The sequence below is a fragment of the Drosophila arizonae genome, chromosome X (genome assembly GCF_054131065.1).
Source record: "Drosophila arizonae isolate 15081-1271.41 chromosome X, UAZ_ARI_1.0, whole genome shotgun sequence".
Taxonomy (NCBI): domain Eukaryota; kingdom Metazoa; phylum Arthropoda; class Insecta; order Diptera; family Drosophilidae; genus Drosophila; species Drosophila arizonae.
The window spans coordinates 1,059,833-1,077,540 of record NC_142927.1 but is presented as its reverse complement, the minus strand read 5'-3'; the positions used below and the strand labels follow the sequence as shown (position 1 = coordinate 1,077,540).

At 44.7% G+C, this 17,708-nt stretch overlaps 8 protein-coding genes across 10 annotated transcripts; 2 read left to right on the top strand and 6 right to left on the bottom strand.

Moving 5' to 3' along the window:
* The first annotated feature begins 145 nt into the window (after positions 1–145).
* mRpL30 (mitochondrial ribosomal protein L30) lies at positions 146–924 on the top strand. Its single transcript, XM_018016680.2, has 2 exons — positions 146–377; positions 441–924. The coding sequence occupies exons 1-2, from the start codon at positions 250–252 to the stop codon at positions 853–855; spliced, it is 543 nt and encodes a 180-aa protein (XP_017872169.1). The 5' UTR covers positions 146–249; the 3' UTR covers positions 856–924.
* Positions 925–1,217: 293 nt separating this feature from the next.
* On the bottom strand, positions 1,218–2,462 carry Torsin (torsin family member). The gene is made up of 2 exons (XM_018016686.2): positions 2,178–2,462; positions 1,218–2,125 (listed from the first exon to the last, which is right to left on the bottom strand). Exons 1-2 carry the CDS (start codon positions 2,386–2,388, stop codon positions 1,296–1,298), a joined length of 1,041 nt encoding a protein of 346 aa, XP_017872175.1. The 5' UTR covers positions 2,389–2,462; the 3' UTR covers positions 1,218–1,295.
* Positions 2,463–2,869: 407 nt separating this feature from the next.
* Positions 2,870–5,706, top strand: Zw10 (Zeste-white 10 kinetochore protein). Its single transcript, XM_018016681.2, has 3 exons — positions 2,870–4,347; positions 4,462–4,801; positions 5,162–5,706. Exons 1-3 carry the CDS (start codon positions 3,019–3,021, stop codon positions 5,635–5,637), a joined length of 2,145 nt encoding a protein of 714 aa, XP_017872170.1. The 5' UTR covers positions 2,870–3,018; the 3' UTR covers positions 5,638–5,706.
* On the bottom strand, positions 5,672–7,475 carry Smyd3 (SET and MYND domain containing, class 3). Its single transcript, XM_018016685.2, has 5 exons — positions 7,342–7,475; positions 7,039–7,280; positions 6,812–6,963; positions 6,179–6,641; positions 5,672–6,106 (listed from the first exon to the last, which is right to left on the bottom strand). Exons 1-5 carry the CDS (start codon positions 7,458–7,460, stop codon positions 5,736–5,738), a joined length of 1,347 nt encoding a protein of 448 aa, XP_017872174.1. The 5' UTR covers positions 7,461–7,475; the 3' UTR covers positions 5,672–5,735.
* Positions 7,476–8,211: 736 nt separating this feature from the next.
* Positions 8,212–9,438, bottom strand: eIF3g1 (eukaryotic translation initiation factor 3 subunit g1). The gene is made up of 2 exons (XM_018016688.2): positions 9,278–9,438; positions 8,212–9,213 (listed from the first exon to the last, which is right to left on the bottom strand). The coding sequence occupies exon 2, from the start codon at positions 9,211–9,213 to the stop codon at positions 8,404–8,406; it is 810 nt and encodes a 269-aa protein (XP_017872177.1). The 5' UTR covers positions 9,278–9,438; the 3' UTR covers positions 8,212–8,403.
* Positions 9,439–9,768: 330 nt separating this feature from the next.
* Positions 9,769–12,230, bottom strand: LOC149267772 (lanC-like protein 3 homolog). Of its 2 annotated transcripts, none has more exons than XM_089474589.1 (3): positions 12,073–12,230; positions 11,856–11,919; positions 9,769–11,715 (listed from the first exon to the last, which is right to left on the bottom strand). In XM_089474589.1, exon 3 carries the CDS (start codon positions 11,621–11,623, stop codon positions 10,364–10,366), a length of 1,260 nt encoding a protein of 419 aa, XP_089330715.1. In that variant the 5' UTR covers positions 11,624–11,715; positions 11,856–11,919; positions 12,073–12,230; the 3' UTR covers positions 9,769–10,363. The 2 variants fall into 2 exon arrangements, with proteins under 2 accessions (XP_089330715.1, XP_089330716.1); XM_089474590.1 differs by having other exon boundaries at positions 12,110–12,202.
* A 280-nt stretch (positions 12,231–12,510) lies between these two features.
* LOC108619878 (growth hormone-inducible transmembrane protein) lies at positions 12,511–14,608 on the bottom strand. Of its 2 annotated transcripts, XM_089474592.1 has the most exons (7): positions 14,474–14,608; positions 14,102–14,383; positions 13,938–14,049; positions 13,358–13,499; positions 12,948–13,284; positions 12,739–12,871; positions 12,511–12,678 (listed from the first exon to the last, which is right to left on the bottom strand). In XM_089474592.1, the coding sequence occupies exons 2-7, from the start codon at positions 14,301–14,303 to the stop codon at positions 12,600–12,602; spliced, it is 1,005 nt and encodes a 334-aa protein (XP_089330718.1). In that variant the 5' UTR covers positions 14,304–14,383; positions 14,474–14,608; the 3' UTR covers positions 12,511–12,599. The 2 variants fall into 2 exon arrangements, with proteins under 2 accessions (XP_089330718.1, XP_017872173.1); XM_018016684.2 differs by lacking the exon at positions 14,474–14,608 and having other exon boundaries at positions 14,102–14,467.
* A 215-nt stretch (positions 14,609–14,823) lies between these two features.
* On the bottom strand, positions 14,824–15,782 carry Vago (vago). Its single transcript, XM_018017121.2, has 3 exons — positions 15,604–15,782; positions 15,398–15,533; positions 14,824–15,283 (listed from the first exon to the last, which is right to left on the bottom strand). The coding sequence occupies exons 1-3, from the start codon at positions 15,674–15,676 to the stop codon at positions 15,010–15,012; spliced, it is 483 nt and encodes a 160-aa protein (XP_017872610.1). The 5' UTR covers positions 15,677–15,782; the 3' UTR covers positions 14,824–15,009.
* Between the last annotated feature and the right edge of the window lie 1,926 nt (positions 15,783–17,708).

The window sequence follows — 17,708 nt, the reverse complement described above, 5'->3', positions numbered from 1 at the left end:
ATAACCGTTACAGATAGTCAATATATCAATCGGTGCTTGAATAGCTTTATTATCGAAACGTCTAGTGATATACTTAACTATCGCCTGAATTCTTACAGCACTGTTTGGCATTTAACTATCGATAACTTCAATTGAAATTGCGTGTATGTGTGAATGGCGATATTGCGCGGCAGCCCTGGCAGGCTTTCATAACCAAGCAGCTGCTGGTTTCGTTAATTTATTTGATAATTAACATAATTGTTAAATAAAATGAACACATTGCGCCTATTACAGCCGGTGCAGCTCAGCCTGAGGCTTGAGCGCAGCTATGGCAAGCACAACAAAAAGTTCCTGTACAAAGATGGCAAAAAATACGAGAATATTATTTACTATCCCAGGTGAGCTGCGAAACCCGGCCCGATAAAAAGTATTTTTAAAGTGAAATGCCAAACTTTGTATAGAACGCCCGACCATCAAGATCCACCAATCGAACCGGCCAAGCTATTTCGCGTGCAGCGCATCAAGCCCGTCAAGGGCAATCCCTACTGGGAGAAGCGCCTACTCAAAGACTTGGGTTTGGACGGCAAGCAAAGCGATTTCACCGTGGTTAAAAATATTCCCGAAAATAATGCCCGGCTATGGAAGATAAAGCACTTGATCAAAGTCTCCCCAGTGACATTCCCCTACGGCGAACCAACTAAACAGGACATCAAGCACACGATACTCAAAGAGAACGGCGAGTGCCTGGTGACCAAGCAAATCGGAGCAGTGGAACAGCGCAGCGAGGCACGCGCGGAATTCGATCAACAGCCCAAACGATTGGACACGGACCTGCTGCGAAAGGATGCGCGACTCAAGTGGCTAAATCCCTGGTAACAATAGGTTCATTGAAATGTAATAATATGTAAAAGATGAAAGTTATTAAACGCGCGGGAAGTAAGTCGAGTTCAGAACAGTCTTTCAATGCTAGCGTTTCACATGCCTGTCTATTTCACTGGCTGTAGCTCGTGCTGGGAGTGCTCAGGAAAGCAAGTGTATGTTGCAGGTATTCAAGTAAAATATTCCTAGCTTTATATATCGTACGCTTTCGAGCAGTGATCAGGCTACCAAACCTACAAACCTACCGAATAGATACCCATGAAGTGAGATGTTTCCAAGCGCTATAACGAATTTGATGCACGGGATCTCTAGTCGTATTCAAAATATCCACCCTAAGAAGAAGGTATCCAAGATAATCGTAATCGTTAAAATTCCATCCCTTTTAATATATATATATATATATATAAAAAAATAAAACTACAACTTAGCCGAGACTTTCAAGTCCTGCTGTCATAGACAACAATGGCGACCTTCTTCTCGATCGTCTTGCAACCGGATGTGACGAACATGCTATGCTTGGGATCGTAGGTAACGGCATTATTGACAACTAATTGAATATCCTTCTGTGTGGGTTTATATCTGTGGCGTTGAAACTCGGCCTCCACGCACTGGATGATGTGGGCCTTCTCGAGGGCCAAGAAGGGAACATAGTGATCGATGACATGCGCCTCGATCATGTTCGTCTTCTTCAAGCCGCCCTCCATGTTGTACGCAGACAGCTCTAGCATCTTCTCGAAATCGGAGAGTTTCGTATCCTCGCGGCGTTTGCCACTCTTCATAAGCCGGACCAAGTGGTCGGAGATTTCGATGCCCGCCGTATTTGATAGGAATATAAATATGGCTTTCGTATAATCGGCATCGCCCTTATTGGCTGCATAGTCAATAAAGGATGTGAGCGTGTCGAAGACGCCAATCGGCATCTTGTCCACCTCATCGAATATGAAGAGTGAGCGCGGGCATTGCTTGATGCTTTGCCGTACCTCATTATTGATGCGCTCCTTGTACTCGTTCAGGCGACCCGGATGTGCAAAGTCCGCCCGGCCCAAAAATTTGTGCACATATTTGCTCTTGGTTCCCTCTAGGTAAAGAGCTTCTGCTATCTTATCAGCCACAAAGCTCTTTCCCGTGCCCGGCGTTCCATGGAAGCTCATAACTAACGGCTTCCGGGACGGATTCGTCGATTGTAAATGGCCCGAAAGGGCAGAAACAACATATTGCTGCACTATATGTTGGCCAAAGAGCGTGCGAGACAATGACTGCTTTAATTCTGAAAATGCATCTGTTATCCACAAAGCTCCATTTCCAATCAATCGACTTACTCCCTATATCGCCCGGCACGCTGCGTTCGTCACAGCACTCGGCAAACTTGCAATAAAAAAAATTGCTCGCGCCAAAAATGCCGGTAACTATTGCGGTGCCTGTAATCGCTGATATTGGCTCAATGCCATTAACTGTGCCGCTTCCAGTTATTGCAATAATTAGCAATATGTATATACATTTTGTACATTTATTTGCTTTGTGTGCAGTCATTGAACGCTATTAGACTATTGTAGACTTGGGTAGCTCATGAGTGAGTGAGCCAAAATTAATGGCTCACTAAACTGAGCCACTGAGCTAGCTCCTTCAATATGGCTCATTTTGGCTCACTAGCTCGTTTTCGCTCACTAGCTCGTTTTGGTTTCTAATTTGCATAGATTACAATACCGATTACAACAGCTATGATATCGATATACATCACGACTTTTTATAAATAAAGAATTTTTGACAAAAGTCAATAATTTATTTTATTGGCAATATATAAAGAGTAAATATTATGTTGTGTTTTTTGCTTTCAATTAAAATCATATTTCATTAAGTAATAATCATTTAGTCAATTTGTACTGTTTAATAAAAATTAAAAATTTAGGATAAACTTGCTGATGTGCCTTGTAGCAGTAAGTACTAATTTTTTTTTTTAAAGTTCACATACAACTATCGATACTATTATGATTAATGCCCGGCTATCGAAAATCTAATAGTTCGACTACTTCATTTTCAAATTGCAATCGATAAGTACAAAGAAAAAAGTAAACAAGCGTCGTCGTTGCAGTTTGTATTAGCATCACATCGAATTTAAACATTTTTCCAGCAACTTGCCGTTGGTAAATAACGCTTTTAAAAATGATGGCGCAAAAGCAGGTGCTGCAGGAGTCCTTCCAAGGCCAGGGCCAGAGCATTGAGACAACAAAATCGGCAATTACGAAGATGTTGGTTCGCACCGAAAGATTTCAAACGCGCGTACGCAAGCATATTGATGAGAATTATACAGAATTCATGCCCAATCATACATCGCCCGATATCTTTCTGGAGAAAGCGACCATACTAGGCGACGAAATCAACGAGCTGCTGGCCACCGTTGGTGAAGAGGGTTTAGCCGCCTTAAACGACGCCAGCGCTGAGCTGGCAAAGAGCAGCAAAGATCTGCGGGAAATATTGCTGGAGCTGCGTGTCAGCGAGCATATATTGAAGCTGGACGATCTATTTCAGTGTGTCGAAGAGGCGAAGGCTAATAAAGACTGCCTGGTCGTGTTCGACCTGATGGGCAAACTGCGCAGCCTGATCTACAGCGACTCCACAGACTCTGCCGATGTAGCGCCCGAGGTGGAGCGACTGTTCCAGACATTGGATTGCTACGAATCCATTAAAGTCAAGTACCATGTGCAGGCGCATTTGCTGCAGCAGAACCTTCAGGAGCGGTTCGATCACCTGGTGCAACTGAATTGCAAAACGTTTCCCAATTCGAAATGCGTTACTCTGCTCATTAGCAAGGACGAGGCGCAGTTGCAGGACATTGTGAGTGCCTTGTTCCAGGAACGCTACAATCCAGCCAAGCTGTGCAATTTTCTGCTGGAGCACTGTATAGAGCCGCTGATACTAAAGCCCGTTTCGGTTGAATACAATGAAGCGGCCAAGGATGACAGTCACATACAGCTAACGCTCTCGTATTCCATCAAGGATCAGGACGCCGCGTCGGCTCTGCTGCGGCCCAATTATAAGGACGTCTTTGATCATTTCCGCCTGCTGCTGCAGACACTGAGTGGCATCAATAGCAACCTCAACGGCACTCAGCATGTCTTCACTGTTATCGGTGATCAGGTTAAGGACCGCATGCTCCAGCTGCTCGTCGAGGAGTGCCTGATACCCGCGGTCCCGGAAACAATGGATGAATACAATAGCTCCACTCTATGCGCAGATGTTTTACAGTTCGAACATCTCCTGGCGGATTCATATCTCATCAATCCAGAGGTGGACTGTGCTCTGACCGAGTTCACCAAGGAGTTCGATACATACTACCGGAATCGCCTCTCAGCCCGCGTCCTGGCCACAGCTCGCGAGATAATACAGCGTGATCTGCAGGATATGGTGCTGGTGGCTCCGAACAATCTATCTGCAAATGTGGCCAGTGATCCGTTTCTGTTCCCTCGCTGCATGATCTCCAAGAGCGCCCAGGTAAGCATCAACCAACTTTCCGTGCCTCTCTCTACACATCTGTAATGTGTCGAGGTCGAGCTCGTATTCTAATTATTCGCGTATAATGAAAGCAAATCTCTTTCCCATTGATAGGATTTTGTGAAGCTGATGGATCGCGTGCTGCGCCAGCCAACGGATAAGACAGCAGAATCGACGCCCGACCCATTGGCCGGAGTCGTTGCCCAGCTGCTGGAGACGTACATCGACGAGGTGCCCAAGGTGCATAAGAAGCTGCTGCAGAGCATTCCCCAGCAATCGGCGCTGTTCCACAACAATTGCCAATACCTGACGCATTGGGTGGCTCAGCACGCCAACAACGGCATCGATAGCTATCCCTCGCTGGTCAAGATGCTTCAGTCCACGGCCACTAAGCACTTGCGGGTTCAGCTCAACTATCAGCAGTCTATATTGATGGATATCATGAGCGGATTCGGTGGGTCTTCATATTGTTTCTCCTGCGTAGATTGTACATATGGGAAAAGGCAGCTAGGAGGCGTGCCAGAACATATATAGAATATATAGAAGTCCTATTCTGACCTCAGCGATCTCGACAACTGCAAAAGTCAGAGACTTGAAATTTTGATGAGACGATTAGACAGAGACAAGAAATCTACCCATATCTATGCAGATACTCCAAACGATTTCCTAGAGTAAAGAGAACATTTGTAGTGCGTGAATGCATGGAGTAGGGGGCTGTAAAGAGAGGGTGGCGCATGTGCTCTGGATTGGGGTGAGGGGATTTGCGAGTCGGTCACACTCCTACTAATTAATGCCTCTTCTCGCCCTTTGACAGAATTCGAGAATCCGCATACCCTAGGCTCGACGCCGTTGCGACTGGTGCGCCAGTGCCTGCGCCAGCTGGAGCTGCTGAAGAACGTGTGGCAACAGGTGCTGCCGGAGAACGTCTACAACAGCAGCTTCTGCGAGCTGCTGAATGCGTTTGTCAACGAGCTGGTGCAGCGGGTGTTTACGCTGCGCGACATTTCGGCGACGATGGCCAGCGAGCTGAGCGACCTGATCGACGTGGTGCTGGAGAAGGGGCCGCTGCTGTACCAGGATAAGCACGAGGTGCTGCAGGTGCGCAGCTGGCAGAAGCTGCAGCAGCTGAAGACCATGATGAACGCCTCGCTCAAGGAGTTTACCGAACTCTGGTGCGATGGCGCCGGCCCGCTGACGGCCAATTACCAGGCGAATGAGATCAAGCACTTGATACGCGCCCTCTTCCAGGACACGGACCGGCGCGCCAAGGCCATCACGCAGATCGTTTAACGCCATTTGCAAATATATATATATACATTTCAAATTGCTCTACACTTAATTAAACTCTTTATTACCAAACCGTAGTCTATCTCTTAGCCGATCTGAGCTCATCGCATTTCGTGCTTGGCCTGCAGCATGAGCGGGCGCAGCTGCTCCAGCAACAGCCGATGATCTTGGCCATGTGTTACGTTCAGTATGCGCTGCGCCTCCTGCAGGTGCTGCAAGGCCTGCTTGTAGTTGCGCTCGTACAGCTCGATCTTGCCCAGCTTTAGCTGGAGCAGGCCCAGCAAGGGATTCCATTCCCCGTGGTATTTAGCAAAGCCTGGCAGCAGCTGCCTTCCATAGTCCAATGCCTCTGTCCACTTGCCCACCTGGATCGATGCCTCGAAGGCAGCATCGAGTGTCTTCACGTGCCAAACGTTTAAGGGATGCAGGATGCCACGATGCTTGGCCAGGCATACCTTGCAGACGTCCAGATCTGGAAGGGAACAGAGTGTGCATAGTATGAGGAGTGTATATAGCGCATAGTCCGGCCGCTTCGTCCACTTACAGGCCACCTCCTTCATGGAGTCCAAGCTGGACTGCGTCAGCGCCATCACCTCGCTGTAGTCGGTGCGCAGCTGCTCCGACACGGGCGTTCCGCAGCTCTCACATTTATCCAATTGTATATTGACGCTAGCGTCGCAGCTGCCATTCGGACAAACGGCTGCGGTCATTTCGTGCATCTCCTGCGGATCGATGCACTTGCTGCACACGCAGAGGAAATAGTAATGCTCCTTTAGATCTGCCCGCCGCTGCTCGGGCGTGTTGAGCAGATCGATGTAGCTTATGTAGATCTTGGACCAATCCAGGCACGGCAGGTCCTCAATGGCGTGCACGTGCAGCTCGTTGCCCTCGAACGTGGCCACCGCATTCGGCTGGCAGCTGTGATCTGTTATGGAGACGCCCAGATAAATGCCAGTCGCTATCGAATTCATCTCTGCATCCAGGATGTTGAAGCCGTTCGTGATGAGCTGTACGATGAATGAGAGAGCAAATAATATCACGATAAGTTTACTAAACTTGACGTCACACTTCAAATCAGCCTTAGCATGAGATAGAGGGGGACGCACATATTGTTTAGAGCAGTGCAGCCATCAGAGTAGCTGAGTAGCTTTTACTGCTGCCGCTCACTCACACTTACACGACCATAAATACTCATCAGTTCATTCATGTTGGGCACCAGACTTCCAGTTAGACTTCCTTTTCCGCTCTCCGCCATCATATCCGTGAGCACAGCATGCAACGATTCCAAATGCTCAATGCGCTTCGGGTCGTTCTTAATCTCCGCATAGTCTGAAAATTGGAAAATATTAAACGAAGCCTATATACAAATATGTATGTATGTATTTTATATTAATTGCCACTCACGTGACATTAGATCGCGGAATTTGCGCGATCCGTGCTCCGTGTAGTAGCCTCTTTCCAGATCGCCGCCGTGCTCCAGCCGCAATATAAGCCGGCAGAGCATCCTCGCCGCGTCGGGCACAATGCGCGGCAGCGCACGCTTGAGGAACAGGCACTCGTGCTTGTGGATGGACCAAGCCTGTTGCTGGCAGCTGCGATTGCAGTAGGAGACATAACGGCAGTTGGAGCACTTCAGCACTTTTGTCCTGTGCAAGCAATATTATATTCTATTTCATTACTCCACTCTAAAATCCCACTACAACTCACGCTTCCAGGCAATTATCGCAGCGTTCCAGTCGATATTTCGACTTGAGCACGTACGCAAATGGCTTCTCAGTCAGAATTCGCGTGCCGCGTTTTATGGCCAGTTTCGACGAGGACTCCATTGTGAACACACCTGTGGACCTGCCAGCAAGCCGCAGATCAAAAATATTGCATTTTGCTATATTCAAATTTGAAATGCTTTAGCGGCACCTATTTTCTAAATTTAGCGCACGGCACAAACAAAACACAATTTACGCAAGCAGAACAGAATGCTGCTCGCTATTAGTCGACCCAGCGATACCCTGCAGAGCGAGCAACACGATATGCGCTCCATGGAGTGCAGCGCTCTTTTTCTGTGAGATATGTTCGCCCTCTTGTCTGCGATCAAGGGTAATTGACATACTGTATATGCATATTCATAAAAAACATCATTAGTAATATGTATTCCCATAAATCCGAGAATAGCATCAAATGGCATATGCGCACCTTTGCCTAAATGCGACTTAAAATAAACATATTTTATATTAAAAATAAACGTGGGGCGTACACATTTACATGCCAATCAAGCCAACACGAAAATATTGTTTATGAGAGAGTGCGTGCTGGAGTGCCGTTATTGATGTCCTCGGTCGTGCCACTCTCTGAGCGCGTTGCTCACATATTTGTGACGTCACATCTGTTGCTCTTAGGCTCTCACTCTCTCTTTTTCAGCGAGCTGCGGCATAAAAACATTCTCTGGTAACACTGTTCGCAGTATTCGTGACGTCAAACCCGCGCATGTAAATAAACGACCTGCATAGTATAAATATATATTCATTTCAGTTTCCTTTTTAATTTTTGTTTATTGTTTTGTGTTTTTAGCAAACTTATAGCTTAGATACCATGTACTATTTATTTGTAACACATGCGGTATGCTCAAGGGTCTCTATAAGTGGTAGTTATTCAAAATAAAAAAAAAGCAAATTACAGTATTCTTCACATTTCTGCTTAACTTTCCCGGCAGCCTTGCCCTTTCACACACATACACACGTCGCACACACGCACACATCGTCGTCTTGCCCCCTTTTAGTTGTTCTGTGGCTTTGACCACTCCACACTCAGGATCAAGTGATCGTAGCCGTGACCGTTCAGGATTTCGATGGCCGCTGCCGCATCCTTGCGCTGTTTGAAGTGAACATAGGCGAAACCTTTGCAGAGGCCGGTGTTCTTATCGCGGGCCAGGTACATCTTGCTCTGTGGACCGATCTTCTTGACCAGCTCCTCGAGATCCGCTTCGGTCATGGACTCGGATAAGTTAGAAATGCGAATGGCGGCCGTATCGTCGCGTCCACGCATACCCATACCGCCCTTTTGGCTATCCTTTAGGAATGGTGGCACGTACTTTCCAGATTTGGGGGCATCCACGGCTGCCGATGCAGCAGCTGCCGCCTTCTTCTCCATGAGATTGGTGTCCATAGCGGTGCCTTTGTAGGGACAGTTGACGGACCAATGCTCGCCATTGCAAATACGACATTTCGCAATGTTCTTGGTGGGGTCGAGCAACGGGTCGTTGGCCTTCTCATCCTCCTTGGAGTTGAGGAACTGCATTATAATCTCTTCAGAAACCATTGTTGTTTGAGAATTGGGGCCGGGTTTGTCGTTCTTCGAATCACCAAATTTCGTCCAGGTGCGACGCTTGGCGACAGTTTTCGGCACGACCTGTTTGGATATTTTGTAAGTGCGCACCACTTTCGTTTTCTTATCGTCCTTATTGTATTTGTATTCGGTCACGTATTTATGGCCATTCTCAATTGTTTCGGTTGTTGGTGGCAAGCCTCCATAGTCGAGCTCCACCTCATCGGCCCAACTGGATTTGATTGTTTCAACGCCCGGCATCTGTAAGTATTAACATTAATATACGTTTCTATGTCTTAGCCAGCATCGCTCTGTGTCAATTAACCTTGTTTTGCTATGCAATTGGACAACGAAAATTTAATACAAAATTTCGCCACGAGTTTGCAGATTGCGTCCGCACCACGAAAAGAGCCAGTTAGGGATGCAAGTTGATTGTCGATGAGTATTTATCGCACAGCAAGCAGACTTGCAACAATTCATCGTCAAACCGCACGACTGTGATGTCATTGCACTGGCTGCTCAGTTGCTCAATTACGAAGATATGGATATTTATGTGACAAATGAAATAATAATTGATTATTGTAAAATGCCAATGTCATATAATAAACTAGTTCGGTTGCGCAGATACCGATAAGTGGTAACTAAAGTAACGAATACATTAATATCGATATACAAGTAATTTGAAATGAAATAAACTTGCGATATTAGCCAACGACATGTGATGAGTAACCAATTTCATTTCACGAAGATGGCGCTAAATTTGAAATACAAACAACTTACGATATTTGCCGCTGAGTAAGCATATACATATATACATAGTTTTGCAGTATAATCTTTATTGACAATAGAATTTAGAGCTCATCAATGGAGTTACTCGTAGGTATAAAGCACAGTATACATATATATAGATATATATGTCTATATTTCTTTTATGTTTATGAATGTAAGTATTGTATATAAATATATATTGTATATTTGTTTGTGTATCGTGTATGTATATATATATAGAATATATATATATGAATATTTATGCGTATTATTTTTAATTGCTTAGCTTAAAGCACAGAGAATTTTGATATGAGAATATGATTGAGCCACGCAATCAAGTGGAGCAATGGTGAGAGAGAGAGAGGGAGACGTTGAGAGAGAGAGAGAGAGAGAGAGAGAGAGAGAGAAAGAAAGACTGGATAATGTTTAATAAAAAAGGCTAAAAAAGTATTGAAGACTGAAAGATATAGATGAAAGTATACAATGACGCCTACGAATTTGACTGATATCGATGAATCCTAATTAAAAAGAAAAATAGTCCTTACTAGCTGCAATATCGACAGAATGGGCGCTGAATTTAAAGAAATAAAATATATGACTAGAATGGGGGATGGAGCGAGGGATGGGATGCGGTTGGGACTATCTAATGAAAGACATCCATAAAGGGAAAATAAGCTTGCTCCGGCTCCAGGAGATCAACTAGGAAGCATACTGTGCCAGCGACTCCCTCGTAAAGGCTGTGCGGTCGATCAGGAACGCGCGCACGTTGCTTAAATTCCGCATTAGTTAAGAGTTCCATAAATTTGTGAGCACGGTACAGGTACTTCATTTCGTTGGTCAAGCGGAAGAGGAGAAGGAAGACGTAGCCATTGCCGGCTACGCCATGGCAAATACCCGGTCCCTTGCGCAAAAATCCCTTCTTCCATACCAAATCCGCGGCGCGACGCAGTGATATAATATATTTGTCCTCTTTGAAGATTAGATAGGCTTTGGCTATCACGTAGACAGCGCCGGGTGCACCATGACACCAATGCACAAGACGCTTATCCCGGCCCGAACGCAAGTCCTCCAGAGCCACTGGGAAGTTGCCTTCAGCATCCTGCAATTCCAGGAAGAAGTCAATCGAGCGCTTGATGTCCCGCAGTTCGGCGGCGGGCGCCGATATGGGAACCGTACGGAACCACGGACTATCCAAGAGCATGTGCAAAATGGCGCAAAGGCCATGAGCAGCGCCCAGATACTCTGTACCATGGTATTGATACATCAATGGTAACGGAGAGTTATTCAGCTTGCTATACTCCCGCCCGCTGTGGATGATCAGCTGGCAAATGGAGATGAGGTCATCATCCGTAATTTTCTTCTCCGGCAGCACGTCGTTGAGCCAGTAGCAGCCAGATAGATAGCCAGCGCGTCCAACTAGCACCTCGTCACAACCATATTTCGTATGCATGAACTCCTTGCTCGATGGGATGCCAGACTTAAAGTTGGCCAAGTCCATGGAGAGTTCCTCCGTATTCTTTGTCTCCTGGGATATGGCAGCGGAGACGGCATAGATGCCGGCGTTGCCACATAGAAAGGAATATCGCTCGGCTGATCTTTTCTTGTAGCGTTGGGCGTTCACTTTGGCATTGCGTATGAAGGCAGCCGCATGCTCCAAAGCCGGATAGAGATCACGGGTCTGCTCACAGCTATTCAACTTCCAGAACATGAAGGCAATGCCAGCATTGCCCACATACAAGTCGCCGCGATTGTCCTCTTCGTCGCTATTGGGATGACAGTGCTCCAATATGGCATCCACATAGGTGCATATCAATGTCTTAATGTGCTCCTCATCGGTGGCAAAGGGCGTATTTTCACCGCCGGCGAAATCAGCAAACGGATTCTTCAGATAACGCCGCTCCATTTCAAGACTCAAGTTATCGTCGGTCTCCACTTTGTCTTCTACTTTTCCCTTTTGCGTTATTTTCAGTTCGGCGGCTGCTGCTGCTGTCGCGGCTGCAAAAGCAGAGGAGAAGAAAAGCAAAACACTTTTGTTATCGTAAATCGATTTGCCGTTTGCCGGCTGCTGCGTACCTGACGCAGGGCGCGGCCCCCGCCGGCTGCCGGCGTTTGCTTTGTCTAGGACTCGTACTTACCCGTTGTGTCTTTAGCTTTGCCCCTGTTCCAACCGGTTGTATTATAGCATCGACGGGAACGTACCTGAAATACGTTTATGCACTTAATGAAACACAACTAATGCATATAATATTTATATGAATATATATACAAATATATATATATTTAGTTTTTAGATGTATTATCGCGTATAAAATGATTTGTGTTTTGTTTAATTATTAGTTTGCAAGTGCTCACATATATATCCTATTTAAATAATAAAGTTTTGTCACACATTTGACACTGTTGTCAAAGCCAAGCAGTTTGTAAGCTCTTAAATCCTTTTTAATTGTCTTCTGTACAGGTTTGTTATCGTATTATCCTGCCGACGTATATACATCGTTTAAGATACGATTCATGCGATAGTTAATCGTTGTGCGATATGTTATGTGTCTACATAATTTAAAAAAGTTAAATTGCAGTCACATATATTATATATATATATGTATTATATAGACGTTTTTAAAGTAGTAAATAATAATGTTAAGCAATTATTAAAATAATAAGAAATAGTTATGCTGCTGTGCCACTGGCATTAGCTTAATCGATATGCATTGCCTAACATCGATTGTGACACTGTCGCCCGGTCACGCACATCACTATTTATTTACCAATTTATAGAAATTCACAGAGGTATTTACTTTTTCTGGGCTTTGTAGCCTGTAAGCTTTATTTATTTGTTTACATATATATCATTATTATATCACAACTGTATTTGCTTGAAATTATTTACGATGGTTAAGTCCCATGATGGTCGCAATTCTTATGAATATATTCAAAACATCCATATAGATAGACATAGAGCTGAAATATAGAATGAAATGAATCTCGAGAATCACAGGAAACTAAAGGATTTATACTTACGCATTAATCGGATCGAAGGGTGCATATGCATACTCTGGATACACCTCAGCCCTGCGCACCAACAGCTGCGTATCGTAGAGCAGGAAGCCGCTGAAGAGAATCAGTCCGCCGTATAGCGACATCGAGGCCAAGCCTGGAAGAAAATCGAGCAGAAGGATTAGCATAAGCTTTATATCATATATACATATGTATAAAACTCAATTACTTACCAGCGCCTAGCATGGTCGTTGGCGGCAGCCACATTGATGCCAAGGATGAGGCGAAGACAAGGCCCAAGCCAATGGCCAATGGACCACCCATATACAAGAATTTATCATTCGGTGCACAAGTTGCGATCGTCGACAAGCCACCGGCAATGCCGCCCGTGTAGAGAGCTGCGCGCGTTAGTATCGGTCCACCGAGGAAACACAATGGGGCTATCATAGCACCCAATAGAGCGCAATGCACGGCCCAGGCCAAGTGCTTTGGCCCCAACCCCTTCTCATACTGAATGGAGCGTGTGACAGCTCCACTGCCAATGACCAAGGCAAACGAAGCTAGTGTCCACTACGGTAAACATATACATACATATAGATATCTGTGTGTGTATGAGTGGGTGTGTGTACGGTGTTTGACTTACCACAAAGCCACCGCGCGAGGCCAATGAGAGGAGACGAGGCGAGCGGAAGACTGCAGCAGCAGAGGCTGCAGTCAGCAAGCAGGAGCCACCAAAGAAAGCGTATGTCGATTGTATGCGCTCCTTCACATATTGCGGCCACATTCTACACATGAAGGGAGAGAGAGAAGTCGTAAGTTCGCAAAAGCTTAATTAATATGTAACAATGCACAGCTCTCTCAAAAGAGAAGAAACGGGACATTCGCATCACACATGCACAACTTTGAGAGAGCAGTGCGATTGCTCGAGCGGTAAAGAGAGAATGAGAGAGAATGATCATCTTGGCTTATAATTTGTGAAGTACCGTTGCTCGCTGAGAGCGCAATAGAATGAGAGCATGGGGGTGGGTGGGCTTTGTTCTGGATTGTGCTTTAATGATTTAGAGGAGGTCTAGATCTTTCTCGCTCTCTCTGTTTTGTAAGATGCACTATATTAGATCAGGTAATCATTGGAAATACCTCCAGCAGAGAAGCATACATATGTAGTACATGTATGTATGCATATGTATGTATATTTTAATGTACTTTAAGGAATGCCTACTCACATGGCGTTGTCCGCAATGCTTGTGTGCTTGCCCATGCCGACGCCGTAGTAGCAAAGGGCGCCCAGGCCGACAGCAGCGGCTCCCGCAGCTGCTCCCTTGCCCAATGAAAAGGCTGGAAGAAAACACAGTTTAGTTACGGCGATAATTGGTAGGCAAGCACTTACCATTGGCACTTGGTGGGCCCATTAGCTTCTCCTTGAGCGTCGGTTGACTGCGTACTGGAGCCCGCTCCACAATTACGGGATTGCGTGGGGGGCGCACTGGACCCCGAGCATAGTTGCGAACTAAACTAAGATTCAGTTTCGGGGATTTGGCCAGCAATTGGCAGCTCGATGGAGCTTTCGACAATGCAAGTCGCAGCAACATTTTCTTGTTGTGATGAAATTCGCAGTTGATTGTTAAAGTTGAATTCGCTTGTGCCAAAAATTAATTTACACACGTTTTTGCTGTTTTTCGATGAAACAAATTTAGTTAGCGAGCGTAACTGACGCAAAACTTCTATGTAATTTGAAATATTTCTAGAATTTCCTACTTACGAACAATTGTCACTTCGATAATTTACAATGTTGACTTGTTGCTATCGATATAAGCACGATGATCAGCTGTGTGTTACAATATATATCGTTTAAAATGTATACTCTAGTTGGCAACGCGATATTTTTAATTTCAAATTAATAATAATCGTCGTAAATAATATAATAAAATAAATAAAGTAATAAAATCGTCGTAGGTATTTAGGTTTTTATTCTTAATTTTTACCATATCTGCTTATTAGTGGCTGAAGTGTAAATAATAATGTGACATGTTTTGACTGGTCGTTGCAACAATCGATAGGCTAATCTTGGTGGAAGAGTATAACAGCACCGTTTTATAAAAAATGCCGCCATTGCAGTTGAATTCAAATTTAATTTAATGCAATTTCGTTATGCTCAAGATACGTAACAATACAATGCGACACAGATAATTTTTAACGACTAACTAAGGCCTAATTGATCACACTACAAATTCACACTATAAACATGTATATGCATATATACATAGATATGTATATATATAGATATATAACGCTTGCTCATACTGAATATTTTCGAACAGTTGGCTGAACGGTTGGCCTCTCTGGTAAATTGGGTGCTAGACGATCCTTGTTTATGATAATCACCTCGGTCAGATGCGATTTGCGCAAATTGCCAGCATGATCATACGTGTTCGTTTGCTCCAGCTCCCCCTCGGGATTCGATGTGAACGTTTTGCATTCGTATAGGGGACAACATTTCGGATAGACCGAATCGGTTTCAGTGGGCGGCAGCACATGACAGTCCCCCTTCAAGCCGACCGGCAAATTACAGCTGAAACGGTTAATAAAGAATGACAGTGAAAATGATGTACAGAATATCAGTGCATGTGATTGGTCAGCCAATCGCCACTCTCTCTGAGTCTCCTTCTCTCTATCGCTTACTCACGTATCCTCCCATATCCGAAGTGTGCCCAGACATTGCACTCGCACACATTGCCCCGGCCGTGTAAACACTTCTCCCACATACAGCTGCCTGCCTGTCAGCGTATCCCGGCAGTACTGTTGACTGTAACGGTAACTAGCTGCCAAAGGCACCAAAATGGAATGAGTGAAGAGCACAGCTATATACACGGATCATCCGTCCATACTTACATGGATACTGCGGCATTGCCCGGCTGCCGGCTACGAAGATGAATCCTATTAACAACAATTTAGCAGATTCCATTTTTTCTTCTCGATTATTTTTGTTTGCCTGATTCGTTTCGACGTTTGCAAAGTTTAGTGCGCAACTGATTCCAAGCAAATGTATTTAATCTCTATCAATGGTTCCTCCACATGGATTGTCTCTATCTTCATATGTATCTGTGTGTGTGTGTGTGTAATCACATTTACTCAGAGCATTTACGCGCTTTCTCTACTGGGAATTTAACAATATTTTGTATGTATATGAAATGTGTTGATGCTTTTCTATATGGCATGCTTATCGCTCAGTCCGCAGCGCAGAAAAGATCGAAATTCAAATGTCGATGGCATGACCAGGCGCTACCCTGTAGAGCGTCACAAAGCTATGGTGTTAATGAGTTGCGACTGTGAGGTGGTTGCACAAGTCTTTATATATACATTGGCATATCTCTAAGATGAGCGTGTCTTCCTACAATTCCCGAATGGGTCCCTCAATGAATCTCTCTAAGATGACCAAATCTCTCTGCTTTTCCCAATGAATCCCTCTTAATCTCAGTCGGCTCTGCTCCGTGTGGCCATAATTTTCTGTCCCTCGCTCTCCCTCTCTGTCTATCTCTGTGTCTCTTTGTCTATCTCTTTCCCTTTATCTTAATTTTTCCGTTCTTTGACTTTGTGTCTGTGTCTGTGTCTGTCTCTTGGTTTTTCTTTTTATCTCACATATGTTCTATCCCTTTCTTTAGATCTATTGGTCTTTCCGATTTCTCGTTTTTCTATCCCTATGCCCTATATATTTTTTTTTCTATTTTTTCTCAGTCCCTCTCTCTCTCTTTGTCTGTTTCTCTCATACCATAGGACCTGCTTAGACCAATGTCGTCTGCAGTCGATATACCTTTCATGTTTTTCACGAAAAATGGCAAACTAATTGATGTTTACGAGAACGTACCTACATATATATGTATGTACATACATACATAGAATACACATGTGCATGGGCAAACGCAGGCGTATGTGTGTGCTCTTTGATGTTAAATTTTAAGACATTGTTTATAAATAATTTGTTTCACTTTGTAGACTGCGCCTGACCAATACCAAGCGAGCTGTGTGGGGCACTGGGCCACAGCAGATGAATCATGCTTTCATGCTTATACAACCAAGTGAGAGAGAAAGAGGGAGGGAGAGAGAGAGAGAGAGAGAAAGAGAGAGAGAGATACATGCTGAAGAAGATAGTGAATGAGAGAGAGTGAGAGATGATACGAATTTTATCCTAAGATGTACTTTGATTGCTCCATCAACGATTAGGATTGACTATTCCTCAATCATCCCGCCACGATTCTTTCAATCAATGCGTTCTGTGCTCTAGACTGAACACCGGATAGTTAGCCCTAAACTATTGCTTGCTGGATGGAACCTTCTTATCTTCCAAGCTGATTGAGTGATGTATGTTGATTGATGGTGATGGTATATGGCCCGATTGATTTAATTATTTGATTAAGCTAAAGTTGAGCTGTGAGGACGTGATTGATTGACTGACCAATAGTTTGACCAACTGACCGACTTATTGATTGACTGCAGTAGAAGTAGAATCAGCTGAAAATCAGTTCAAGCATTTCGCTTCCACTCGCTATTTGAGTGAGTCCCCTTTTTCGAGCACAATTGACAGTTTGAACCTTTCACACAAATCCATTCGGCGATTAGCTGTTGCTGCTGCTGTTGCTCAATCTAATCAATTGCCCAGCCAGATAACCTTTGACACGGCAAAGCGAAAAAAAAAAAAACGCTCGAAATTTCCGCCGCACTTGCAATTTCCTGCACAAATCAAATCACGTATAGAAAGTGTGTGCATTCCTAGCCAAAAGGTTTTCGAACGGAAACGGAAATTGTCAAGCACAAATTCCTAATAGCCCTATCAAGTGCTGCGATGCTTGATTGACGCATCAGCCAGCAGAATGTTGCTTACTTTTCAGCGCATTCCCCATTTCGTTCTGATTTTATTCATTGTATACTTTCGCTGCAAATACTCGGAGCTTTTACAAGAGGGACTACCGACTGTCAGATACCCTATACAGTTTTTGTAG

Bases quoted from the DNA above. Each gene is read 5' to 3' on its own strand.
- mRpL30 (XM_018016680.2), top strand. From the start codon at position 250: ATGAACACATTGCGCCTATTACAGCCGGTGCAGCTCAGCCTGAGGCTT. The intron at 378-440 runs GTGAGCTGCGAA...AACTTTGTATAG, and splicing joins AATATTATTTACTATCCCAG to AACGCCCGACCATCAAGATC.
- Torsin (XM_018016686.2), bottom strand. From the start codon at position 2,388: ATGACTGCACACAAAGCAAATAAATGTACAAAATGTATATACATATTG. The intron at 2,126-2,177 runs GTAAGTCGATTG...ATGCATTTTCAG, and splicing joins CGTGCCGGGCGATATAGGGA to AATTAAAGCAGTCATTGTCT.
- Zw10 (XM_018016681.2), top strand. From the start codon at position 3,019: ATGATGGCGCAAAAGCAGGTGCTGCAGGAGTCCTTCCAAGGCCAGGGC. The intron at 4,348-4,461 runs GTAAGCATCAAC...TCCCATTGATAG, and splicing joins TGATCTCCAAGAGCGCCCAG to GATTTTGTGAAGCTGATGGA. The intron at 4,802-5,161 runs GTGGGTCTTCAT...GCCCTTTGACAG, and splicing joins GGATATCATGAGCGGATTCG to AATTCGAGAATCCGCATACC.
- Smyd3 (XM_018016685.2), bottom strand. From the start codon at position 7,460: ATGGAGTCCTCGTCGAAACTGGCCATAAAACGCGGCACGCGAATTCTG. The intron at 7,281-7,341 runs GTGAGTTGTAGT...TTGCTTGCACAG, and splicing joins TGCGATAATTGCCTGGAAGC to GACAAAAGTGCTGAAGTGCT. The intron at 6,642-6,811 runs GTAAGTGTGAGT...TTCATCGTACAG, and splicing joins TGATGAGTATTTATGGTCGT to CTCATCACGAACGGCTTCAA.
- eIF3g1 (XM_018016688.2), bottom strand. From the start codon at position 9,213: ATGCCGGGCGTTGAAACAATCAAATCCAGTTGGGCCGATGAGGTGGAG.
- LOC149267772 (XM_089474589.1), bottom strand. From the start codon at position 11,623: ATGGAGCGGCGTTATCTGAAGAATCCGTTTGCTGATTTCGCCGGCGGT.
- LOC108619878 (XM_089474592.1), bottom strand. From the start codon at position 14,303: ATGTTGCTGCGACTTGCATTGTCGAAAGCTCCATCGAGCTGCCAATTG. The intron at 14,050-14,101 runs GTAAGTGCTTGC...GTTTTCTTCCAG, and splicing joins GGGCCCACCAAGTGCCAATG to CCTTTTCATTGGGCAAGGGA. The intron at 13,500-13,937 runs GTGAGTAGGCAT...CTTCATGTGTAG, and splicing joins AGCATTGCGGACAACGCCAT to AATGTGGCCGCAATATGTGA.
- Vago (XM_018017121.2), bottom strand. From the start codon at position 15,676: ATGGAATCTGCTAAATTGTTGTTAATAGGATTCATCTTCGTAGCCGGC. The intron at 15,534-15,603 runs GTAAGTATGGAC...TGCCTTTGGCAG, and splicing joins GGCAATGCCGCAGTATCCAT to CTAGTTACCGTTACAGTCAA. The intron at 15,284-15,397 runs GTGAGTAAGCGA...TAACCGTTTCAG, and splicing joins CTTCGGATATGGGAGGATAC to CTGTAATTTGCCGGTCGGCT.